Genomic DNA, 26,918 nt, shown 5'->3' with positions numbered 1-26,918 from the left:
TTACCGACAATGCTGACATCATGTACATGATGACTTCGAAACTGAGCCAAGACCGCCTAGAGCAATGTTTTGGCGTTGTGAGACAAGCGAGTGGGGCAAACAATCATCCTACCCCACCTCAATTCATTCTAGTCATAAGGTGTGTATACGTGCAAGCTTGGTAAATAGTACCAATGTTTTACAGAAGTTCGGCATGCTTAAGTAACAAATGTTGCTTGCGCACATCCAAGTGTCTTAGTTTCTAGAACCTCACAAGGAGCCCCAAGGACGGCAATGTGTCGTCGGATGTCCTTGTTGGAGAGGTGCTGGCTGAACAAGAAAGCCACAGTGAAGACAGCGTGAAGGCTGTGCCAACAGATGCCGTGCAAGTGGCTGTGGACCACCAAAGTTATGTAGAGCACCGCAGCGACGCACGGCTTAAAGTTTATTACATTGCAGGTTATGGGGCGAGAAGGCGTGTTTTGCCCACACATTGTGAAGACTGCAAAGCAGCATGTCTTAGTGATAAAGGCAATATCCCCAGAGAACTTCCATCAGAGGCATCCAAAGAGTGGCACCTTGAGGGCCTTTTATATCCCTCAGAATCGTTCTATAAGCTGGACAATGCCCTTGAAAACAAACTCACTCGTTTATTCAGTATAACACCCGCCGTGGTTGCTCAGGTGTTGGGCTGCTGAGCACGAGGTCGTGGGATCGCATCCCGGCCACGGCGGCCGCATTTTGATGGGGCGAAATGCGAAAACACCCGTGTCCTTAGATCTAGGTGCACATTAAAGAATTCCAGGTGGTCAAAATTTCCGGAGCGCTCCACTACGGCGTGCCTCATAATCAGAAAATGGTTTTGGCACGTAGAACCCCATAATTTTTAATTCAGTGTAACACGCTGGCATGCCAAAGCTGTGGCCGAGATTTTGCAGTCAATTGGTTAAACATCAAATATTGGTTGCCTAGACCATTCTGCTACCCTGACAGCCTCAGTTATACGTTTTTATTGCCTCACAAAGATTCACTTTTTGCTTAAAGGTGTCAATCAGCAGAGCAGTGAGAAGAAACGGAAAACACTGAAACCTTGTGTGTTGTAAATTTTTTTCCTCACTTGTAAATAAACGATTTCATGACCAGATCTGTTGCTTCACCGTCTGCAATCATAGTAAATTGCTTATATGAGCGTCAAAATGATATGCTACAGGTCTGCAAGCGCAGACAAAAAGTGGTTTGTAAACACGTCCAGACGTTATCAGGTAATGTCTGCAGTTTACAGGTCTTACGGCACGCATAGGGTGATTGACTGCTAATCTCGAGGACGACGGTCGCATTTTCAGCGAGGCGATAAGCAAGGCGCCTGTGCGCCGTATGATGTCAAAAAAAAATTATGGGGTTTTACGTGCCAAAACCACTTTCTGATTATGAGGCACGCCGTAGTGGGAGACTCCGGAAATTTGGACCACCTGGGGTTCCTTAACGTGCACCTAAATCTAAGTACACGGGTGTTTTCGCATTTCGCCCCCATCGAAATGCGGCCGCCGTGGCCCGTATGATGTCAGTGCGCGTTAAAGAACCCGAAGTGGTCGAAATTATTTCGAAGCCCCCACTAGCCCCTAACACCCAAAGCCAGCTCACGAAATGCGCACAGACGAAACGCGTTTGAATCTCGATACAGTGCGAACTGGGCCCGTAAAATTTCGCAGGTGTAACGATGTGGGCTGACATAACATTGTTGTCATGATAAAGATTAATTCTTTGACGCTCGCAGAAAGCGCGCGATACCCGAAACGGGCCCACTTTCCCTTCGGTGGTAGAGATGCAGCCGACGCGAGGCTGGCGAGGCGCTCATTTCGGCTGCGTGCTTACCCCGCCTTGGTCAACAGCGCCGCCCCGCGGCATCGGTGCGCTGTGGGGTCACGTTTGCGCCGCCAGTATTCACACCTCCCCTTCTAGCCACCCTATCCCTGTCGCGCCTACCTGACCAACCCTGCCGTTAGGTGGCGCTAGGCACGCCACACTCGCGCCATCTCTCGTAATGCGCTGCAACCAGACCGACCGCCGCCGACACTAAGCTACGCGGGGAAGCCAGATTACAGGAGACGCGATACATGCGGAGAAAACGACTTATCAGGGGACGCATGACAGTCGCCCATCCCCCCACAGGATAAATGCCTCGAGTCCATCAACAACAACGTAAGCATGTTGATGCAAATTGAAGTAATTTCGTTGTCCGGAAATTACAAACGCACCGAACCCCCTATATATCTAAACGTGAAAATCCCAATGTATTCATTTAACGAACATTTCGTGAAATCAAAGATCGTAAAATCGTGGTTCAGCTAGCGGTCACAGCATGCTTTGGCGAGTGAAACGATATTGTAAATGAACATGTGTTTTCGGTGTACGATCACGTTATTTCAAAACTCCCGCGGTTGTCCAATGTCTGTGTCGAATAATGCTGAGAGCAAGGTCGGGGCTTTGGTTCCTGTACATACGGCCACTTTCCGATGGCGGACGAATGCTAGAATACCCGTTAAGGCACTGTACTTTTGGGCGCATTTCAGGTGCTTGAAATTGAGCGTCTGGATGCGAGCGCTATCAGGAGCCATGAACAGAAACAATCGTTCTTCGCCCCAAACCACCCAGAGGGAAAGACAGCCTCGGAGCACAGGCTTTCTGCAATCACTACGCGCAGTGCTTGGAAATCGATCAATCCATCGCTTGCCGCATTTACCGTTCGGTACTCTCTCGACTCCTATTTTTTTTTTACATTTATGCACTTCAGAATCAAAATAAGGCAAGGTGTCACAGGTAGAGTATTGAGGCGGTCAACATAGGACGAACAAGCGAATGGATGGAGCCAACGTTTGCACAGGGGCGCACTTCATGAAGACAAGTCCCAGGCAAGTCGCCCAGTTTTCTTGAACAGGGCAAGCCTCGGCGTTTCCAGCAGGAAGGTGAAACGGCTTAGCCCATTGATATTTATGGTAAATCTTGGCCACTCGCCCGCAGTGGCTACGCGCCATCGAAGGCCATCCTATCTATTATGTCGAGCAGAACACAGTGCGTCTCTGCGTGCGGCACGAGTTCTCTCTCTTCTCGCGTGTTATTTTTTTTTTATTCCCCAGTACCCGGTGTGTGTGTGTGTGTGTGTGTCTCGCTGAAATTAACACGCAACTATGTGCGGTGACACTCAAGTTTCAAAGCAAAAAAAAAAAAAATGACATTTCTTCAGACAGAACAGCGTTGGTACACGAGGGCAGAAAAATAAAACGTCTCCATTTTTACAATGTTCCTCCGCACATATATAGGCAAACTTCGAACAGTTCTCTGTGCACGACACATACAGGGTGTCCCACGTAACATGAGCCAAGAATTTTAAAATTAAAGGCGCGTCGAAAGCGAATTGAACCGAACGCATACTATTCGCAATAGTCCATAGTAACTCAGACATTTTTTTTTTCTTTTCCCCATAATTATCGGCTGGGGACCCCAAGTATGATACGCAGATTTGCAGATCACCTTCAGAAACGACCGATCGAGTTGTCTTTACGTCTCACGTATTCTTTTTTTTTTTTTTTTCTGGGGAGGGGGGGATTGCAAAGAAGCCCGCGAAATATGAAAAAAGCCACGTGACGGAGCGTTTGCGCAATGGTATTGCGCTGCTCTCAAACGTGCGTTCAGTGAATTCGGTTTGCAAATTAGATTCTCGGAGCGAGCACTGCAGCAGACGTCCATTCGCGTCCACTGCCCTCAGACAAACGCACGATGGCGGCACACGGCCACCAACTGCCAAGATAACACCCGAGTCAGGACTCCGATAACACATTCAGAAAACGAGATAAGAATGTTTCTTTTGGGTGACGCAGAATTGAAAGTCTCAAGGGCACTTCCCACACATAAAATCAAATGTAAAGTAAACGGTTTTGTTCGATCTACAGACACACGCAAAAACAACGCCGGCTGTTCCGCGCCACCGACATGCGTCTACGAAAACCGCTGCACGAACTGCGCTAACGTGTACACCTTCCCTATGCCGACTGCTTCGTCGACGCTAATGAAGTCATCGATGTTGTTATCGCACGAGTTCGTCTGGATGCATGGATAAGGTGGAGGCGGCTTCAGCCATGAGCCGTCGGCACTTCGCATGCGAGAGCGATCCGATGCGAACTTGTCCAGAAACTCGGCCGCGCCTACGACGCGGAACATTTGCGAGAATTCGGGGTTGATGGCTGCGTGCGGCCTGAATGCTTCTCGCACATACGCGTCGAACTCCTCGGGAAAGCGCAACGTCGTGTCCAAGTCGTAGATGAGGCAGGGTCTGCGGCGGCCTGGTGGCGGGCTGTACAAAAAGATGACGTGGTAGTCCCACAGTGACATGCCGTCAGCGCGCGAACTGCTCTTCTGGCACCAGATAGGCACGGCTTGGCGGCGGTTGGACACGAAGGCGACGAAACAGTAGGGCAGCAACTCTGGCTGACAAGCCCGCGTAAACTCGCACAGTTTCCATACGTTCTCTTCGCAGTAGCACGCTGTGTATATGCACTGGTTGACATCGGGAATCGCCAGATCACTGGAAGAGTCCGACATCGCGGGGCTGCAGCTTCAAGCGCTTCGTTGGTTTTTCGCCGCTAACGAACCGACGACCACTACAGCAGTTGTCGGGCGGGGTATCGTTTCAGGGTTGACAGCTGTGCTCGCGGATCCCAAAGCGAACTACACGTCGCTCAGAATGCCGAGAAACCAAAACTGCCAAAACGTTACCACAGTCGACTGGCCGGTCAACCACCGCGGTGCTCACAGACAGGCACAGCTGATATCACTGACATCACTGATATCGATCAAATTGACAAGGGAAACTGCACCTTCCACAGTGCAACGGAAATAAGGGTAGTGGTGCCCACGACATACTGAACTCCAGACCTGCACAGATCTCCCTGCTCCAGCACGCCTGGTCTAGTTCGCCCATTTTGCGGCTAGGGTCAGAACGTACGAGCAGAGTGGCGCTAGTTATAACCTATCCGCTGTCGTCTGCTTCTGCGATCTGTTCAGCGCTCGTGCTGCCATTTCGGCAGGCACAAAGCGCTTGTATTGGCGGTGAATGAACAAATTCACAAATATAAAAAGAAAACAGAAATTTGCGAATGCTTTGCGTTTGAATAGTGAAACTAGAGGAGGAGAGCGGTGCAAGAAATGTAAACAACGAGCATAGGTGGCAGCTGCAATGCTAGATCGACGACATAATTTTCCCTTTCCTAGCCTCAGTAAGACACTGGAAAAATTGTTTTAAAAGATTCATAGGATAATCTAGCTTTATTGAGTTGATTACAGATAGCCTAATGTCGTAGATAACATAAGGATTTACTGCTGTGTGCCGTATAGAAAGGCAGATGGTGTGGTAAAAGTATTCACGAGTAAGTCCTCCGCCCGATATGTGCAATAGGTTGATCGAGTCTGTTTCAAGGAAAGCTGAGCATATCTTGTTTTTAATGTCGTTGGATGTCTAGCTCAGTAGAAAGCTTGGAAACGTGATCCCAGTGCTTTAAAACGTGCTTCACTGCAGGCCTTAAATTGTGTCACGGAACTCTTTTCAAACTGTAAAGCTAGCTTTTCTGCGTGGTACCGCGGCAGCATAACAGTGATGCGAAAGATACGTACGCAGTGAAGCTATATGCGTAATTCTTTTTGAACTCACGACGCATTCACGGACAACCTTTAAGAGTTAAAATGAGTAGTAATCGTTCTGTCGTCAAACATTATACGCTGGTTTCATGTTTCTAAAGAGCGCAGAAACGAATTAGACAACGTATACAATGAAACTGTTGCGTACTTTACGAACTCTATAAAGAATGTGACTTAGTGTACAAAATCTGCGCGATTTGCTACTGCCTGCAAAGGGCAATATATGAGCGGCTATTTAACGCTATTTTAGAGAACAGCGGACTACACGCTCCGACATTTTTTAAAGTTCGGGCAGTCAACTTTTGGAGCCGAGTGCCTATCGTACTTCGTACTATCGTATCCCCATAGCGCCCGGTGCTTCATTATGGCTGCATTTCTCTTCCCTTTCACTGTTATTGTTTTTTCATGTGTTTCCATATATCTATTGCCCTCGTTTATCCATATACCAAGGTATTTATATTCTGTTACCCGACGTTATTTCCTGGCCCTGCATCTCCACTTTCTGTTCACTGTTTTCATTGAATATCATAACACCTGACTTTCTAACACTAAATATAAAACCTAAATTGTTGCCTTCCTGTCCACAGATATTATTAGCCAGACGTTGCAAATCACTTTGCTTGTTGGCTAGCAACACAATGTCATCCGCATAAAATAAACCTGGGAGCTGCTGCTCTACTACTGTACCCGCCTGTTTGTATGAGAGATTAAACCCGATATCACTTCCTTCTAGCGCCCTCTCCATCCTGACCATGTACATCATAAACAGCAGCGGGGATAAAGGGCACCCCTGCCTGCAGTCCCTTGTTGATATGAACTTTCTCCTCGCTCCTCATCCCTTCCCATTCAACGCAAACGGTATTTTATAGGTAAATCTCTCTCAAAAACTGTAGACAATCGTCACAGAAGCCTTCCCCTTACAGAATATCCCACAGAATGTTGCGGTCTACGTTGTCATAGGCTCCTGTAATGTCTAAAAAGGCCACATACAACGGTCTGTTTTCTACTTTTGATATTTCAATACACTGAGTAAGAACAAACAAGTTATCATCCAAACGCCTACCCATTCTGAAGCCATTCTGAAGCTCTCCCAAAATGCCATTATTCTCTGCCCATGCTTGAAGCTTTAATTTGATTGCCTGCATTGCTAGCTGCTAGACGAACAGGTTGCTGGTGCTAGACGAACAGGTTATAAAAGCGAACCCAACGGCCAATGGTTGAACGTGAGTGGGCGCAAGTGGCTCCCATAGAAACCGGATATCCGTGAAGGTCTGGAGTTCCCGTGGAGTTCCAGTAGGTCGTGGTGGTGACGTGGTGAACTAAAATTTACAACCGAGAGATGGCGCTAGCAAAATCAAAACTAATACTGCTAATATTGCTAATATCGTCATCATTACGTCGCGCTAAATAAAGGAAATGCGGGCAAGGCAGATGATGACGACTGTTGCTTGGGGACAAAATACAACCGAAAGGGTGTAGACATCTTTTTACACTTTTAAAACGGTTGCACCTTTTGGGGTGTATATTTGTCCCACAACGATAATCGTCATCTGCCTTGCTTGCGTTTCCTTTCTTGAAAACTTGGCGCTCGCTACTTTCCTGTCGAGAATGCTGCGTCACACTGATAACGCGCATGCCATTCGTGATTGGTAAGTACCGGGCTCGCAGCGTTAAAGAAAGGAAACGCGGGCAAGACAGATGACGATTATCGTTGTGGGACAAGATAAGCCCCAAAGGGCGTAAATTTTTCTAACACCCTTAGAAAAATTTAAAATTTAGAAAGAACTAGGGGCGACGGTAATGCGAATGCGCAGATCCAGACGTAGGTGTCTGCGCATGCGCAGTGCCGTCGCCCCTAGTTCTTGCTTACGCAAGACGCTTGCGTCCCCTAGACTAAAAAACTCTATTGTTTGGGGACAAGCTAAGCCCCAAAGGATGTAAACTTTTTTTAAGAGCACTCTAAAAACAGTTGCACCCGTTGGAGTGTATATTTGCCACACAACGGTAATCGTCATCTGTCTTGCTGGCGTTTCCTTTCTTGAAAACGCTGATCTCGTTACTTTCCTGTCGAGAACGCTCTGCTCTGTAATGTTGATAACGCGCATGCCGTTTCGTGACTTGGAAGTACCTGTACCTAGAGTTACTGTGTATGCTACCAAAGGTATACTGTATGATCTACCTTTGGTAGCATATACAGTAACTCTAGAAGTACCGGGCTCGCAGCGTTAAAGAAAGTAAATGCGGGCAAGACAGATGACGATTATTATTTGTGGCACACCAAAGTCTGCAACCATAGAGTTTCTATGGGTGCAACTGTTTTTAGAGTGCGAGGAAGCTTTAGCTCGGGCCCAACTCTGATGCGGCCTATTCAAATGCATGTAAAACGCAAAAAAAAAACGTTCTTTCTGAGATAACCACTGGACCGATTTTGATGAAATTTGTTGCATCTGAGAGAGCATATTAAATTCTAGTGACTGTTGGAAACGGAATTTGTTGGAAACGGCATGGATGTTGTTAGAAGAATTTAGAAAAATTGTAATGTGTCAAAAATACAGAAGCACGAAGTTTACAAATTAATAGCTCGGCATCAAGAACATGTACCGCGGTTCGGTAAACGACATCCATTAGATAATTGAAAGCGGACAAATTCAATATGTCATTTTACTTCTTACGTGAATTTGTTACCTTGTGCACAAGGGTTCTGCAAAAGCTGTATTTCGATATTAATACATTTCTTTAGATTCATGCATAACTCACAGAATTGTGCTATCATTTTTCATTGCTGAGTTACAAAGTTGTAAACTTGATAGTTTCGTTTTCTGAAAAATTTTGAACTTCGCCAATTCTTAATAAAAAATGACCTAAATAAAATATTCGAAACCAATGGTCACTATATTTTAACTTTTTATTTTAAATGCAACAAACCGAATTCTCCTTTTACATGCATTTAGATAGGAGAACCACACAGCCAGCCTTGGCAAGCGAACGCTCCGTGACGCCAGTCCCGGAGTACCGAGAATGCTGAGTTTCTTACAAAAATTACTTTTTGTAGGAAACTCTACGCTCATAGCATCCTCGGTAAATGCGCCCCAGAGTCGACCCTAAACCAGTTGGGGCCACAACGCCCCAAGCCTGTGGAGGGGCAGACGTTCTACGATAGAAATGCACTGGGCCGGTGCGCTGCTATCGCCGCCTGGCGTATGCCAGTGCGCATAACGGCATCACTGAGCGAGCGGTCAGTTTGCTTCTGCAACGTTTGCGCCGAAATGAACTCGTTCGTAGAGTCAGTAACTGATGGCGAGAAATGTTCCCTTCCGATGACGAAGTTACAAATTGACGAAATGATTGCCGGTAAGTCATTAACCGCTGAATGAAGGCGTATATATATTCATATTGTCATGCTTGTATAGGTAAATAAATCATATGCGCGTAACGCCTAACCATATACGTAACGCCTAACGTCGCTGCGCGCGGACGCGTAATCATGCGGCTATTTTGATATTGTCACGTGGTATAGTGACGGTGGAGAAAGCAAAACGGTGAATGGCGAAACTATCGTTTTACTGGGCGAACTTGTGCCCACAATAGCAAGTTACACTCAAAGGAGAGCAGTATAGCGGCTAACACCATCGGCGGTCGTCGAAATCTGATCAGCGGGTCAAGCGCGTCGGCTTTTGTACATCAGTCGTCGAATGTTCCAGAGTAATCGCTGGAACCCGCGTGTCTTCCCCAAAGTTCTACATTATTCGCGTCGCGCATACATGCAATCAGATTACACAAGGTTCGGTCACAGACATCGGATGGAACCATCGATAACATTCCAGAAACTTCTGATACATGCAGGCGCGTCCTGCGCTGTGCGATAACATTTGTTAGGCGGTGAAACGTGGTCGCCCGATAAAGATAAACAAGTACACGTGTAAATATTTTGCATATTTTCTTTATAACACGGAAAAAATAATTATGCGAGCCATAGCACACTGAATGCAACTAAATCGTGTGTTTTAAAATATAATTATTACCTTTCTATGAAAATTCGCGCCCCCAATTTAGTAATTAAAAAGTTATTTAATTAATGCAATCTCATTATCGACAGTTCAATCATAAAAAAAGATCATCATGGTGGGGTACGTCACTGTTGACAAAATACCGTTGGTTGCGTCTTCGTATATCCTATATCTTTTTTTCTCTCTCTTTTTGTAAGAGCTTAGCTAACCCTTAGCTGGGACATCTGTATATGCGGGAATTTCATTTCCAATAAATGCACATATATTGGTGGGGGCCAATATATTCTGGCGTTAAGTGATGAAAAACATTTTTTTATAACCTGCTCGAATTTCATGCTCGAAGACAGCTATGTCCTCTAATGTTAATAGAAAACGTATTATTCTCCCACTGATACTTTCCAGAAAGGAAGCAACCCGCTAATAATTAAATTACGGGATTTTACGTGCCAAAACAACTTCCTGATTATGAGACACGCCCTAGTGGTGGACTCCGGAAATTTCGAACACCTGGCGTTCTTTAACATGCACCTAAATCTAAGTACACGGGTGTTTTCTCCCCCACCGAAATGCGGCCGCCGTGGCCGGGATTCGGTCCCGCGACCTCGTGCTTAACAGCCCAACACCATAGCCACTGAGCAACCACGGCGAGTCAAAGCAACCCGTTCGATGATGCTATGAAGGGTACTTTACGCCATGCCAAACAGCACGGCAGCGGCCCTTTCAGAAGTTTGATTTCCAGCAAACCTGCACGACATTGCGCAGCTTATCGCTTAGATACAACTAAGTATATCTGTAGCAGAACACTCACCACAAGAACGACAGCACATGCCCTTCTGCACTTTCTTCCGGGCATCATTCTTGTCCAGCTTGCTTTGGATAGAACTGAGAGCTTTCGTACTCCGCTATAGTGTTATAGCACACCTCCCTGGACACTCGAAAGTGTTTTCGGAACTGAAATAAACAACGAGGGTGGGGATATGGGCTTGTTTGTTGGTCATGGTGTCGTCTCTTCCTGTGTCCGTGTTTTGCTGCGCTATACCAGACACCATTCCATGAAATATAAACAGCACCACACAGAAATCAAAGTGAATTCGGCGCTATTAAAGAGTACAATTACTCACGTCGCTGTCATTGAAACACTTGACGCCTCCCACAAAATTGCGCACTTTCGGCGTTTCATTACCGCCTCTACTGATAGCCAAGTTCATAAAGACTTCGCCATCGCTGTCATCAGACGAACTAGCAAAAAAAAAAAAAAAAACGGCTTCCAAAAATTTAAGGCGCGCTAGTTTCTTTGCTGTCGTTCTACCAGTCGAGTCGGCGTCGTCTGCAACGCGCACGACACGCAATGCCTGCTGGGATTGCAGAGCGGCGCTCCGCCGATTTTTTTGGTGCGCCTTGGGCAGCCTTGGGGCAACCAAAAAGCTGCCCCGAGGGTGCGGGTGCGCACCGGTGCGATTTATCGAGGACGAAAAGGCGCATGGGGGAGCGTTAGTGCGCCAGTGCGCACCGGTGCGAATCATCAAGGACGTTATCAGCGGCGGCTCAACACGTGAACGTCTGCGTCGAGGTCACGGACCGCGATTCTAGATTTGCCGACATGGAGGAACTTTTTCCATCGTTAACATGGGGGAGTTTTTCCTTCCTCAATGATCGTTACCATGGAGAATCGTTACCACCGTTACGTACCCGACGGAAACAATTACGTCACAAATACCAAGTGACGTAATTTTGGGCAATTTTTGGGGTCATTTCTGCTCCACAAATTAAAAAAAGAAACGCTAGTCTCGAAATAATCCAATAACTAAATTTGTAAGGGGCAGTTCTGCTGAGTTTTAAGGGATTTAACGTTTTCCTTTTGCCATTGTGCGTGTTTTGCATTTGTTTCAATGTACGAGAAAACGCAAAGCTTTGTTTATACACATATAAAAGCAGTTTTCCAACCCCTGTCAAAATTTAATCATTTTGTGGGACTAACATTTAGGAATTAGCACTCAATGGCGGGCTCTATATATGTTTGCCTAAAACATAAAACCTTTATTTTTGTAAAGTATTGAAATTATTAGTGTACTTTCTTGCTAACAGATGGCAAAACGACTTGTAAGTTGTAAATATGGTCTGTTTTTGTGGTAGTTTATGAACCACTTTGCTCTTAGTCAAGTAGCTCAGTGTGGTAGAAAACCAAGAAGCGCCCACCCCCCACCGTGCCCACGCTCGCCCAGCTGATTGCAGCCGCGAAAGGCGGCAGCAGCAGCAACTACAGACGCCGCCACAACCACATGGAGTGACCGTCATGGCGGAGAGTTTCTGTTTCCGTTCGCTGGTCATCGACGTCGTCGAACCCAAAGGTGAGATATCTTGCTTTTGTCCTCGCTCGAGGTATGTACGATCGGAGCATGCATCGGTGATTCCTTCGGCGACTCTAGCGGCTGCGTTTCGATCATGCCGTGTCGCGCATCTGTTCCGTGCAGGTCCCATCGTGCCCAAACCTCGCAGTGGTCACAGAATAGTTGCCAGCGGTGCTAGCGTCTACGCTTTCGGAGGTTACAACCCTGACAACGCGGGTGAAGATCCCAGCAGTGCCTTGTTCAAGGAAGTGAGTATGCGCGTTGCGCTTTAATCTTTGCGCTTTACGGACTTTCGTCGAAGTGGCCCTTCGATTGCGCTGTTCCCTGCGGAGCTTCGTTAGCCTGTAGCTTCGCAATTTGCAAGTATTCTGTAGGCCCGCTTTGTATTGGGACTAGGTGTTCGATGGAAGGAAATTCGTGTAGAAATTTCAAAGCGACGCTTGTCGTGATGGCTTTGTTTACAGTGCAGCTTAACCGTTTCACTCGTTTATGCTTTCGATTAATCTTTTGACAGCTATGGAGGTTCAACTCGTACACCAAGCGGTGGACGAACCTTTTCATGACGGGGGTTGTGCCGACGGAGCTTGCCTCACACGCGGGTGAGTCATGGTGGCTGCGCATGCATGCAGTGACAGCCGCGCGACATTTGCCAATTACAGCGTCCGACGAAACGCCAAACGATCAGAACGCCAATGAAGACGTGCTGCAGCCACTGCGAGAACTGAATCCACGTACCTCAGACCCAATGTGATCTTATCAATGAGATGTGCATTTCACTTTTGCGTAGCTAACAAAAAGCATACAAATTACGTACTTGTGCATTGTAAATGTGTTGCAGCATACAAATGATGTTACTTGTGGCAAACAGGCGCACACTACGCCTATCTAAAAAAGAAAAGACGCAAGGAGCAGCTACATTCAGAAATATTGCGTCACAACGAAGTCAAGCAGTTAAATACAATTGAACACACTTCGGCCAGAATAACCTCAAATGTTGCACTTGTGAGGTATATGCATGCAGACTCTGTTTACAGTCTCCACTTTTGATATTGGAAAGCCAGTAACATAGGTAGCTGACCATTATACCTTGAGTCTTTCACTACAATAATGCTAGCACAGGAGCAGGTGACTGGTCTAACACTAGCATATATTGGTTGTGAGTGCACATCCACGAACAGCAAGCTTCACTCCCCTACTGCCTTCAGGTGTTTGGATCCTGACAAGTCTTACTTATGGTGATATTCCACTGTAAACTGTAGATTGACGGGCATAATAAACAAGACTAGCTCCAAAACTAGGCATGATTGTTCATGCACCTAACCAATTACCTTTTTCTTAGAACTTTTCAATCTGCACAATATATTCTATGAGCAGTATTTGTAGAACAATGTTACATATAAGCCAATACCATTTTAAACTTTTTCTGGCCCATCTGTTTTGTCAAATGAGCATACTACTAGCTCACCTGCACCACAGCCTTTCTCTTAGCCAATAATGAAGCGCAATATCACTCTAGGACTCTTTGGTGTCATTGTGTGTGGTATGCCTAAATATAAATATATGTAGCTAGAAGCTGGTGTCATCTTTTACATGTGAACTTTAGGTGAAACAACTGCTTGGTATTCCATCAGTGTATTGAAGATGCAGTAGTAGCTGTAAAGAATTGTGGCTTTTATTTCACTGCTTATTGCTGTATTGTATTTTCTTATATAATATGGATACCACTTGTGCTGTTTTATTTGCATTGGCGAACCTCTTCCTTTCACAAGACCCTATTGCTTTCTTATAAACATGCCTTTGCATTCTAAACGATGCAGGCAGCAGCAGCAAGTAATTAATTTTTTTCTATGCCATGTCCTGACCAGCTCTACTGCACCACGACAAGATGCTGGTGTATGGAGGCACGGGTGTTCCCTTTGGGGAGCGAATTTCCAACCGGCTTTTCGCACTCAATCTGCGCAGCCACCACTGGGACCATGTGCCAACCAGTGGTGACATCCCCTACGAACAGTACGGACAGGTATGCTCAAAGTTGTGCCAGGGTTTCGGATAGTCCACTCAGAGGCAGCCTCTACCAGGTGGAGTGCAACATTGTGTGAGCGCATGCAAACTGATACTTCTGTCTTACCGGGAAAAATGTAAGTGCTAGTATGACACGGACCTTCCTGCTCTGGTACTTGTTACTTACTGGGTCTCGGAATATGTGGGACAAAATTTATCAGAGCTAGCTTGTTGCGCACCTCTGTTCTCCTCATCTATGTGAAACATTAAAAACATACATGTACCTGTGCATTGTTGCAGTGGAATTCGCAGTGCATGAAAGTTCACAGAAAATCTTATAACTTTTGTGAGATTTTATTTTAGCCTGTGGTAGCATATCTACTGCATTCAGTTTTTTATTATGGTGCTAGCTTTCTGATAAGCTTAACTTCTGCGTTTTGTTAGGATCACCGCTTTCCTGGTTCACACAGTAGATGCTTAAGACTGTCATGGCCGCTGGATTAAAAAAAAAAAAAAAGGCGTGGCTTGCCGCGTCGGGGGCTGCAATGAAAGCTAATGTGACAGCCATAGTTCCATTTTCGGCCGCTTGGCTGGGCTGAACGGCGCTAGCCAGTGGGGATGGGACGCATTTCTATGCCGACCCCAGACAACGGTCCCAAACTGGTGGTGCCACGGCAGATCACACCGTTTTCGATACACGTGGCAGGCTGCACCTTTTTTTTATCCAGCGGCTAAGAAACTGCGAACATTCAACAAGACCACATGGTGCTTTTTCTGATAGACATGTCGGTGCATTTCGGCGTTGCTAGTTGTGTCTCTTCTGTTCCACCACAGTGTTTGTGGTAATATGTGGCCTGCGATCCCATTTTGTTCCAGGCCATGTGCTGTCACAATGGCTACCTATATGTCCTTGGTGGCACAACGGGCTTTGAATACTCTATGGATGTCCATCGATTGTGTCTAGATGACCTTTCGTGGAAGCGTCTCTCCTGCGAATATGAGCCTACGCGAAGGTAAGCAGGCTTCATTGTCACTGTGCTTTTTGCCGCCATTTTTGTGGCTTGCTGGTTTATGCATGGCAGAGTTTTTCTATGAGCTTGTAAGTGTTTCATGACAGTCAATACCTGTCCAACAAACACAATGACAAACTTGTGCAAATTACACACACGCACTCACACACACATATTTCTCTTTGTTGCCTGTTGACTATATCACGAATGCTCAGTCATTGAACTCAGTTGAATGTATGCAGCAACTTGCACCTGTTCAAAACTTGCACCTGTTCAAAACTTGCACTTGAAATTGTGCTGTCAAGGTTTCCGCCCAGCCACGGCGGCCACATTTCGATAGGGGAGAAATGCAAATGCATTGGGGGCATGTTAAAGATCACCTGGTGCTGAAAATTAATCTGGAGTCTCCCACTATGGTGTGCCTCATAATCAAATCATGGTCTTCGCATGTAAAACCTCAGAATTAAAGCTTTCTACCCGGAGCTAATGGCGAAAGAAGCAATCAGGGTTGTTGAATTACAGTTGCAATTCTATAAAAATCTCTGCCACAACTGTCCCAGATGGCCAGTCTCTCGCTTGTTTGCGCAATATATTTTGACGACGCTTTTCGACTGCCATACAACATGACTCCTGCCATGCTCTGCATTCATTTAGCATGTATTTGGCTTTGAACAGCACATTTACTTTGCTTGTGCCTGAGTTGCAGAACAGTTGTGGATTCTCTGGCATTCCCTCTGTATTATGTTTTCATCTGAATCAGTGCATGGTCAAGCACAAAAGCGCAGTGATCTCATTGCAGCCATGGTGTTGGGGCACTACTAGAATAATGTTTTTTGGCTTAATTTACAGCAGCACTGCAGAACCTTTGCTTTTGGTGCGCCAGTGTTGCCTCTATGACAACAAGTGCAAGTTATTTGTTTAGTATAGAGTGACTTGGCAAATGAAAACGAATTAATAAACATGCATTTTGTCTTTTGTACTGCTGTGCAACAAGAAGCTGTGTTGAGTGAGTGGTGGAGGGTGTCTTGCTTGTGGGTGAATCGGAGTCCTGCAAAATGCTACTGCCACTGACGTAGACGTCTTTTTCATCACCAAATGTTAGCGCATTGCTTCTTCTTTCTCAAGTGACTAGCCATTCACAGAGTATTGCCATAGGCGTGCTTCTGCAGTTACCATGGTGAGTTCTGCACTTAATCTTTCCCCTTCAATCGTGGTTTTCTAATTCCCTGCAGGTATCGTCACGAACTTGCTGTATACGAGGATCGGATCATAGTCCTTGGAGGTGGCACGGCACATGACAGTCTGCCCCTGCGCAAGCTGCCGGCATTTCACACAATCTTCCTCCGGTGGGAGTCCCTGTTCACAGCGCCAGATCCCCGTCATGGTGAGAATGTAATTTGGTTTACATAAGCATTTTTAAGCAATGTGCCTTGGCTTGCTGTACAGCATGATCCACTGTTGATGGGAACAACCAAGATAAACGTTAATGAGAGCTGTAGATGTGAGATGACGAGAAAAAACAAAAAACAAATAAAAGTGGAAAAGGGTGAAAGACAAAAATAAATCACAAGCACACTTGAAGACATTCTTTCAAGGGTTCCTAAACCACTTTTTGTTGAAGTCGAGAAATGCATTTGTCATTAAAACAGATTATTTCAGAAATACTGTGCAATAAAAAGTACTTCAGTGCATTCAGCAGAAGCGTCGTTATTAGCAATCCAAGATTGCCTGTGATCCAATTTGTGGGGCTCCCGCTCCTTTTTCAATGCGTTTCACTGTGAAGGCTACAATGAAGCGGGGCGCACTCTTAGGCAAAGTTACACCCTTTTGGGTGTATCTCTGCCACACAACAATAGTCGTCATCTGCCTTGCTTGCGTCTCCTTTCTTGAATACGTGCCGCGCTGCTATTTTCCGAGGGGCTGTTTCAGAGCAAGCATAAATATGTAACTGAACGAATTCTGCAGAATGTGACAAAGACTCTTATCCTGCAAGAATGTCAAGGGTACTTTTATATGAAACAAAAAGCAGTATGTCTTCTGCATTCATCTGTCAAGCTTCATTTCTGAAGTAGAAGATATGATGCGACTATCTCAACATTTGGGCGTACACCATCCCATATCCAGGCTGTGCATAAAAGCACTGCATGATTTTTGAATGTTGGGTTGAGGCTCCTTCCAGCTGAGTCATTTTTTCCTTGTCCATCCGTCACACCCTCTCCTTTTTAATGCTTTCAGGTTTCCCTCCAAAGCGGAGATGCCACAGCAGTGTTCAGTACCACAACTGTAAGTCGGCATTTGCTTCTGCCAGCAGTGTCGCCTTCTCTGGGACACAAGTCAGAGCATTTCTCAACTGCTGCATTGCCTCATTGAACTGCTCATCATTTTACTTCATAAAACAAGTTTACAGTGTAGTTCCTGAAGCCCCTCATTTTTTAAATGTCTTAGCATAGTTGTGATCAGTGATCACATGCTTGTATGTCATCTGACTTGCATCAAAGTGTGATAAAGGTGGGGGGAAAAAAGAAACAGACACAGTGTTATAAAGTGGGTATAGCAGCAGTGGTTCTGAGATCTGACTTTCTGCTGTAGAAATAAATGCATGATATTAGCCCTTTGCAGTAAAGTATTGGGCCCCTCCCAACATGCAGCACAATATTGGTTCCATTCGAATGTTAAGAAATTGCCAATATACATGTGCTTGTGCGCGATGGTTTTCTTTATTTTTGCATTTGTTGTAGCGCCTTTCAGAAACATTTACAATTGACAATTGCACTTCATAGCATCTGCACACGAGGACAGCTCTTTTTTAGTGACACACGGGAAGGAATTGAAACATTTTCTACACAAGCATATTGCAGAAACAACACGTGTGAGTTCAGTGAATCTGAAGACTTTAGTTCCAAGAAGCAATGCAGTCGAACCTTGATATGTCGAACAGCACGGCGATGGTGAAATAGTTCAATAGAGCCATAATTCAATATATAAAATCATGTAAAAAACCTGTAAAAAACTTCTGTAAATCCGTCAATGAACCAAGGGCGCGATCGGGGATTATTGTTCGGAGCTCGCTTTCGGTGGCACCACATGCTTTTGGCCTAGGCCGCGCCAACTTTGCCCATCGGGAGCGCGCGTTCAGTTGCGCTGCACGCAATTAGCCTTGGCCGTGCCGACTTTGTCAGCCGCGTGTAGTCAGCGCAGCCTAGATTAATCACGCGCGGCACTACCAAATGTGCGCTCCGAACAACGATCCCCAATCGTGCCCCAATCGTGGTGCAGTAAATACTCACTTGAAGCTCACACAAAGTATTTATTTATTTGGGTGAAAGTACTGCAGCAGTGTAGCTTGCTCCATGACCAAGTTGAACTTGGTCATGAAGGTCATTGAACAGAAGGCCCTCGCTGACTTCGCTCCCGCGCCAAAGGTTTTCTTCTGCTACTTAGACGACTGCTACTGCATTGTGCGAAGGCAGGACGCTTCATGCCTCCTGCGTCTTCTCAACTCAGCAGAAGCAGCCATACAATTTTTTACAGAATACGAGTGTGATGATAGCCTCCCTTTCTTTGCCATCCTCGTGCGGCGAAGTGGAATGAGACTCTCATTTGCCATGCACAGGAAGGCGACTCATACTGGCCGGTACTTAAACTTCAATTCATGTCACCCGTCTTGCCACAAGAAATCCATCATCTCATCTCTCGTGACACGGGCCACACGCATCTGCTCAAGTGACGACGAAATGCAGAACGAGCTGAAGACAATTCGTCACGAATTATGATGGAAGGAGTACCCCAAGAAGTTCAATAACAAAATGGAAGCTCGTGACCTCCATCCCAAGCTGTCTCAAGGCAAGTCGTTCACGAAATGCGCTGGCGTCCTATACGTGCCTGGCGTCAGCGAAGCTCTTAGCCGCGTATGCCCAAGATATGATCTTAGAATAGCACACATGCCATCCAACAAGCTGAGAAATCAGCTTGTTAACGTAAGGGATTGGCTTGAAAGCAAGAATTACCTCAGTGTCATCTACAAGGTACCATGCACAGACTGCAGCTTCAGTTACATCGACAAAACCGGCAAATTCATGAGATTAAAAGAGCACCAAAGGGACGTCTCCAACAAGAAAAAAGCCTAGAACGCACTTGCCGAACAGGCTGATCATCGCAGTCACCCCATCGATTGGGAAAACGCTGCTATAATAGCTAAGGAAAAGAATCCGATGACGTGACTCTTGTTAGAATCTTTACTTATTCAAACTACGGACAACAGTATCAACAAGACTGATGGAAATCTGCCTGCCAATTACACCTGTTCTCTACGTCACATTTTCGCATAAAAACGACTCGCGGCTCTTGCCCGTGTTTAGTGTGATCAAGGAACCTGTACGGGTCCCGAAACGTCTGTGTTATTTTCACCTTGACTTGTTCAGTGACCGCAATTTCTTCAACATCATGTTGCTTCACCAGACGAACGTTCGTCGAACTCTTGACTATAAAGTGTTCGATATACGCAATAATTCGATATATCCGTGTTCTATACATCGAGGTTTGACTGTATATTCCACTTTCATATGACCCGAGAATGGCCTGCTTTTTGGCTACAGTTGCTGTAGTAATCATAGTAAAGCGGTTTTGGTAGTAATTACCATCTATGTAATGCTGACTACAGATAGTACACTGTATGAAAGCTTCCTGAAATAATTCAGCTGTTATGTGTTTGCTCTCATGAGAGCTCCTGACCCCGAAATAGGTAGTTCCCAACTGTAACAACTACATTTTGTTCAAGCACTTGTGACTGCAAAGGGTTAAGTGCTCTATTCCACATAGTAAAACTTTACATTGTTATTGTCTTCACACATAGTCTTAACACTGTGTAATAAGATAAACCAACTAGCCTGGCAACAAGTATTGAAACTTTAGAGCTGTTGAGCACAAGATTGTAGCGTTAATTCCTTGACATGTCTGCATGCAGCATACCAATGAGTGAGGACTGTGGAAATGCACACCTATGTCCAGAAGATTCAGTGCACCTTAATGAGCTGCTGGAAATAACCATGAGCCTCCTGCTGTTATGACCGTTCATAGAAGGATTGACAGCTTAGATAGTCCACATGCATTTGTACTTGGATATGTACAGCACAAAATGTAATGGAAATGAATGCCTGGCATACACACTCATTGCCTCTTTATCTCTGTATTCCATTTGGCACTGAATTTTTCAGGTAGACCATTGTGAGCGAAGGCACAGCTTCAAGATGTCACAGCTTCAAGATGTCACAGCTTTAGCACATATTGACAGGCTACCATTGCCTAGTGAAGTTATGTTGGGACTTTGGCGAGACTATCTGTTTATCATGTGTCTGGACTCCTAGCTGTATGTACTAGGCCAATAACTTCTTACACTGTATTTATCACCAGCTGCCATAGCTTCTTCTGTCTGCTCCACTGAGTAGCTGGTTAAATCAGTCTGCCATGTGCTGACCTCTTCACCATGCCATGGGAACAAACATTTTCTCATGTGGATATCAAAGTTGGTAGTTGCTTACTTTCGTGTTGCAAAAGGACTTGCATAGAAACTACAAATCGCCCCCGTTTCTTTTCTCTTTGTTCCTGACAGCCGTTTTCGTGTGCGGTGGCCATACTGGCACACGGGTCCTCGATGACGTGTGGAGGCTAGACCTGCCAACTCTCCAGTGGTGCAGGTTGCCCATCTCCCTGCCAAGCCCAGTCTACTTCCATGCGGCAGCCGTGACTGAGAGTGGCCAGATGTTTGTCTTCGGTGGTGTCACAGCAGTAGATGGCATGTCTCGATGCAACAGCCTCTGGTCCATGTGGCTCACTGTGCCCAGCTTGCTCGAACTCTCTTGGCTGGCTCTGTTGCAAGCTGCACCCTGGCTGGCCACTCTGCCTCCAAGGCAGCTCGCGAGGGATGGTGTTCCCCTGTCCATCCTCGAGAGGCTGCAACACTGAACTCAAGCTTGTGTTGTCAGTGCTGGTGAGGTGGCAAGAATACTTCATCAGAAGGGCACGAACCTTTGTGTTAGACTTTGGTGAGCCTCTGCGTGGAGCCGTCAGCAGTTGCAAATAAAAGAGAAGGCAGAAGGCAGTGCTCGCCCCCAACTGGTTGTCTGCAGGCAGGCCACTTTTTGCTGTGGAGAAGTACCTTCTCGAATGTGGGTTTGCCAGGCTTGGTAACAACAGGCTTGCTTGGAGAAAGCAATAAGAGTACCTCATCTTCAAGGACGGCTGTAAGACTTTATTTCATTGTCAACAAGTTTTGCCAAGGATTCCACTCATTGTTAGAGCATTGTTATGTTGGAGCATCCTTTGCACACTCCCAAATTGGCTACTTGGCATTGCCAAATTGGTGGAAACCAACTGAAATCTTGCCACTGATGTCTGTTGTGATTCTGCAAAGGGCTTTGATGCTGGTGTGGTATAACAAGCTTTCACATTCTAAGGTGTGCCAACTTGCTTCGACGTGTGGCCGAAGGTGCTGCAGTGGCTTATGCAGTTTACATAGGCCTGCTGCATATTTGTTGGGCAGTTTCGCTTGCAAGTAACAAGAGTGGAAATAATAGTGTTTGTGAACTATTTTAAACATATAGGAATGAAAGTGGAATTTCCAAGCTAAGAAAAAATTACGAGGCACTTTATCGGTGCCTGACCATGTATTGAAGGGCATTTTACATAGAAATGTTAGCTGAAAGTGGAACTGTGAAAGCCAGAGTGAATGAATGAGTATTTGTTTGAAGATTACTTACAGCATGCACAAAGTGAATTTCAATTCTTTTTTTCACAAACCTGTAATAAGCATAGCTTTATGGGAACATTCTGAGCACTCTGTGAGACATACTGTGGGAACAGCCAAGTGCCATTTAGTTCCTGTTTCATGTGTTGATAGCGTGTTTCTTGCGAGGTCACTGTATTTGTTGAAGCAGGACATGATGTGTGCAGCTGAAAGATCTGAAGACCAGGCACTTTCCTGCAGCTGTTTCTGGCAAGTGTGAGCACACTGAGGTTGGCACGTTTCCGTGACCACTCATGTGATGTCTCCCTTGTGAGCTGCTTGTTGATGTTGGAAGTGCTACATTGTTGTGGGAGAGGCATTTTTCTTGTGTGTGTTCAAGCTCTGTGACAATATAATCACCTAGATGACCATGAATCTAGTGGTGGGCACCAAAGTGCTGTGGAGGTTGCGGATAACTGCCAAGCAAGTGCTTTCATTGTTCACAGCCTGGAAATGTGTGTCAACTAATGGGAGACTAAGGTTCTCCTGTTTCAGAAGCAGCATGCATCAAGTGGCCCAGTGTGTAGCCAACTTGAATAGTTATGTACATAGTGTTTGACTTATAACTAGTTGACTATACAGAGATATATGGCTTGAGAAGCCTTCTGGGCATGGTTAACCTATGGATGGGGACTTCAAACACAGAGCGATATGTGTCCTACTATGTGCATACATGCTGACATGTCTTTACTGAAGAGTGCTTTCAAATGGAGGCACTTCACACTTCCTTCCTCGGAATATCCGCATCTCCGACTTGAAAAGCTACAACAAAAATGGTCATTTTTATAGACAACATTTGGTCTTCGGTAGAGATAATTATCAGCATTGAAATAGTGCAGAAGATTACATGTGCTAATGAACTCGGCATGTGTGGGAGTTTCTTGCACCATATTTTTGTGTAAAATCAGCGCAGTTTGTTTAGAAACTTTAGCATAACATTATTGCTTTACTGCTACTGTCACCACCTCTACTAGGCTGTACATCTGCTCAGTGGTGTAGCAAGCTCGCAGACTTGTCATCCAGATTAGGTTGTAACAGCAGAGGCGTGGCAGTACATGCAGTACGCTAAAGCACTGTGTTATCCGTCCTCTCATTTTATTGGAACGTTCTAATAAGGCTAAGCAATGAATATGCAAAAAGATGAAATGCCAGCACGTGCTAATGAATTTGCTTGTCATAGCTAACATATAAATTAACCTGCTAGAATGACTAATTTAAATAATAAATTATTCTCTACGTGTGGCTGTAACATAATGGCTATACCTTTGATCTCATCAGTGTTGCAAGCTGCGCATGTCTGTATTAAACATTTTAAATGGCATGATTATGCATGGAGATACCAGTGTCAGTTATTGTCTTTGTATTGTGGTGTTGAGCAAGACTTCACAATACTAGTTGCTATACCGGCTTAGTTTTTTACATCCAATTCACTTTCTCCGGTGTCCTATGGAGCACATAGCCTCATCACTGAATTTTTTGCAAGCCATGTCTTGAGAAGGCTAGTACATAGAGTTTCTTGCTGTTACTTTGAGGGAAAAATGGTGCTGCGATGCTGCTGTGCACATAGGAATGCTAAGAATGGGGCTTAGGATTGGCATCTTTTTCTGATAACCAGGACACATTGAAGACACCTCTGGTGAACAGTGGTCTGTTGCAGTAGTTGCCTGTCTGTTGAAACAGCATGTAAAATGCAGTTCTTTTTCTGTATTATGATGCAAAAAAAAAGGTATCAGCACCTAAGTGCTCATGCTATGGTGTACGCTTTATCAAGCAGTAACGGTACTGCAAAGGAGATGATCTACAGTGGTCGAGCAAGAGGTGCCTTTGGAGTAAATGTTATGAAAAGGGCACTTGTCTTGGCTGTGGCTTGGCTTTGACAAATACAAGTCCCCTTGTCAAATTTGTGGCTCCATAGACCTCTCTCTCTCTCTGTTTGAATTGTATCTTTCCATTTTCTTTGCTTACTCGTCGTGCTGTATGTGAGTAAACTATAGGGAGCATTGTGGCTTTTTGTGAATATTTTGCCTTAAGAAAGCTTCAATTGTACAGCCATGAGCATGCTCTAGGCCAAGCCATGTTCAACACAAGTTGGCTGTATTCCAGCATTCCCGCGGTGGCCCAGTGCCCATTAAGAAACTTTCGTAGACAGTGGCCCTAGATTTTCCTTCAAGTAACATTGCAAGAAACTCGGTGGGGTAGTACGCGTGCTACATTGTAATTTGAAAACAGAAGAAAGGGCATGCGCCACTCACTTTACCATACAAAACTTGTAATTATTCAAGGTGTTTCTGGCTAATTAAGGGAAATCATATTAGTTTTCCTGACCTGTTTTAAGTGTTCTTCCAATTTAGTTCAAACTGCGCTTCTGCTTTGTCAGCAAATTTCACTTTCTCGCACAGCATTTCTGCAGCCACTAACAACTGGACATAACTGTACAAAAAGTGCTGAATAAATGAACTATGAGGTTTTGACTGTTGAAATGCTTTGAAATCTTCCTTCTGTTTTTGTCTAAGATCTCTGTTAATAGAATTTTAGCATAATGGAGGCATCATATCAGAAACATAAGCCAGAGAGCTTAGTTTAAGTACAGCAATAATAGTAACGACACAGATCAACCATAAGGTACTGTGGAAAAGTTCTTGCATTGCAGAATTTAAAAAAAAAACGATAATGCTTCCATAATCATATTGTCATTGCCTACATTTTACATAGGCAGAAAAATATAGCCAGTCATACTCGGTCATCAATCACAGAAAGCTTGCATATTTAGCTTTTCACTTGCTAATAATCACTTAAAAGGGTCCTACAGCGCCGTTTTCGGGTCACTATATTTGCTTCAGATCTTTTCTCAGCATGTCACAGAGTATAAGTAATCATGAAAATTAACCCGTTCAAATTGCAAGTAAAATTGCAGTTACCCTTCAACCGAATGACCTCAAATGGTGCCTCCCAATAGCAGCAGTGCATCGGTGGAAGTCTGGGCACCACGGTTGCCAAGCCTGCTCAATAGGCCTGTTGATGGGCACTGCCTCAAGACCTCTGCGATCGGGCGGCGCGCGGTGCAACACCTTGCCCGAGTGATAAAGGGAAAATGCCCGTTTTACAGGGGACGCTCATGGCATCCATCCATTCTTGGCGCGTTGAAGGGTGAAACAAACTTTCAGTTACTCAGAAATTTCTTGGTCTGAGCACAAAATCAGCTTCGGCATTTTGCGTCATCTTGGACACTTTTTTCAAATGGGTGCATTATTTTTATGTGCAACTTGATTAAACTCGCGGTGTACTTATGACCAGAGTATTGAACCGAATGTTTTTTACAGCGAAGCTGTTAGTCTCTAATGGGTCGGGATTTTTCGTTTCCGTCAAAAAAAAAAAAAAAGGGAAGTCCATATTTCCTTTGTAGTAAGCATACAACACACAGCTGAGTATTCGTTTCAATAATGAAAATCACAAAGCAAGTGTCAAAACGGCATGACGGATGATAAGGCGCCTGTGAACTGTGCGAGGCACGTTCCTTCTCCTTGTGTGCGTTTCCCGGTGAAGATAACGGTCGCCTAAGCTGCTCCGGTGGGAAAGGGGCAACAGCAGCGTACGAATCAGTGGGTGACGTCACCAAACTTCATATATAAAAGGGAGACCTGCCTAGCAACTCATTTAGTTCACTGCAAGCCTGCTATATGGGTAGACCAAGCAAATTTTCCCAAAGAGCAGCGTGGCGTGAATAGAATGAGTGCTGAAGAGTGCAAAATCGTAATGCTCAACAACAGTGTTATGCTAAGGCTAGGCAGAATAATAAAACAGTTCCTGTGGCATTTGAGTGGTTTTTAACAGCTTCGCTGGCCATCCAGTTTCGCAGGGTTGGGATGGTGAGTAAATTTTTTGGTACCGATTTTCGTTCCGGCTCAACTTCAGAGCAAAACAGTAAGTGTTAAAACCGATTTAGACACGTATGTTTGCCTAACCCTAGAATAATTACAGCAGAACACCGTAAATTTATCTTGTATTAAAAACTCGGCGGTGCTCCTGAGCTCCAGGGAAAGAAATACAAAGACTAAGAAAGTGTTGCTGTTCATTTCACCACTGTATTAAAAAAAATAGAAAAGAAAATCATAATTATGTAAGCACGTGCTCAGTAATAATGTGTACGTCGATCATTATTGCGCGTACTTTATTTTACATACCGGGTGTGATCAAAAGCAACCGCCCAGTCCAGAGCCGTAGCCAAGAATTATTTTCGGGAGGGATTTAGTGGGGACAGCGGCGGCCATTTTGAAATAGTCATTTATTTTTCCGCGTGAAATAAAAATTTAATTCTGGCGTATTACATGCTAAAACCACAATATGCTTATGAAACACGCCGTCGTGAAGGACTCCAGATTAATTTTGTTCCTCCAAGAATTCCTAAACGTGCAACTAAATCTAAGTACACGAGCGTTTTCGTATTTCGCCTTCATCGAAATACAGCCGCCGCACCAAGATTGAACCCAAGGTCTCAAAATCAGCAGCACCACGCCATGGCCACAGGGCACCGCGGCAGATATTGTACGCCAATCGAACACGTCGCTCACATGTTATAATAGTCGACTCCCTTTTATTTGACTTCGGTTAATTCGACTTCTCGGTTAATTCGAACGCACTGGAAAATCCCGATGAGAAGCCACACATTGCTACAGAGAAAACCCGTTTAGTTCGAACGTGACAGCGTGCCGCTGCGGTCATTTCGACCCACACCTGCAACCTGTCATGCGTGCAGCGGTGACGTGTACTAAAGCTTGTAAACACAAGAAATTCAGCAGACGACGGTGACCGCAGGAACCTGTCCAACAGTGATGATGACGGCTTAGGCTCTGAGCGATGTCTCTTTTGTGATTTCCTCAGAACAGACGACAGAGTTGGGTTTTGCGGGCGAGTGACCGACGACGACATGTATAGTTATTGCAACACTGCATGGAAGCAGTCGACGCACTACTTAAGCAAAAAAGAAAAGATGAGAATTCGTTCATTTTTCCGACTGTTAATTCCAAATTTCTACCAAATCTGGCAAACGCACAAGGTTTGAATTAACAGAAATTGTATAAACATATATATTTTGACGTATACATGT

General features: G+C 45.1%; 3 protein-coding genes across 3 annotated transcripts in view; 1 reads left to right on the top strand and 2 right to left on the bottom strand.

The window, feature by feature from the left end:
- LOC142557757 (lysosomal alpha-mannosidase-like) overlaps positions 1–10,901 on the bottom strand; it is a 66,769-nt gene extending 55,868 nt beyond the window's left edge. The window contains exon 1 of the mRNA XM_075669840.1: positions 10,483–10,901. Coding sequence (XP_075525955.1) covers positions 10,483–10,501 — 19 coding nt within the window. The 5' untranslated portion in view covers positions 10,502–10,901. The remainder of the gene's footprint in view (positions 1–10,482) is intronic.
- tun (N-terminal glutamine amidase tungus) lies at positions 3,814–4,883 on the bottom strand. The gene has a single exon (XM_075669837.1). It carries the CDS (start codon positions 4,573–4,575, stop codon positions 3,973–3,975), a length of 603 nt encoding a protein of 200 aa, XP_075525952.1. The 5' UTR covers positions 4,576–4,883; the 3' UTR covers positions 3,814–3,972.
- Positions 10,902–11,871: 970 nt separating the features above from the next.
- slim (scruin like at the midline) lies at positions 11,872–24,294 on the top strand. Its single transcript, XM_075669836.1, has 8 exons — positions 11,872–12,022; positions 12,146–12,270; positions 12,537–12,621; positions 13,888–14,042; positions 14,900–15,036; positions 16,266–16,417; positions 17,269–17,316; positions 20,642–24,294. Exons 1-8 carry the CDS (start codon positions 11,968–11,970, stop codon positions 20,992–20,994), a joined length of 1,110 nt encoding a protein of 369 aa, XP_075525951.1. The 5' UTR covers positions 11,872–11,967; the 3' UTR covers positions 20,995–24,294.
- The last annotated feature ends 2,624 nt before the right edge of the window (positions 24,295–26,918 follow it).

Source organism: Dermacentor variabilis, chromosome 9 (genome assembly GCF_050947875.1).
Source record: "Dermacentor variabilis isolate Ectoservices chromosome 9, ASM5094787v1, whole genome shotgun sequence".
In the NCBI taxonomy this organism is placed as follows: Eukaryota; Metazoa; Arthropoda; class Arachnida; order Ixodida; family Ixodidae; genus Dermacentor; species Dermacentor variabilis.
This window is presented reverse-complemented; position numbering and strand designations above follow the sequence as displayed.

Coding starts and splice junctions, on each gene's coding strand:
- slim (XM_075669836.1), top strand. CDS start 11,968: ATGGCGGAGAGTTTCTGTTTCCGTTCGCTGGTCATCGACGTCGTCGAA. Junction 12,023..12,145: donor CGACGTCGTCGAACCCAAAG/GTGAGATATCTT, acceptor TGTTCCGTGCAG/GTCCCATCGTGCCCAAACCT. Junction 16,418..17,268: donor AGCGCCAGATCCCCGTCATG/GTGAGAATGTAA, acceptor TAATGCTTTCAG/GTTTCCCTCCAAAGCGGAGA.
- tun (XM_075669837.1), bottom strand. CDS start 4,575: ATGTCGGACTCTTCCAGTGATCTGGCGATTCCCGATGTCAACCAGTGC.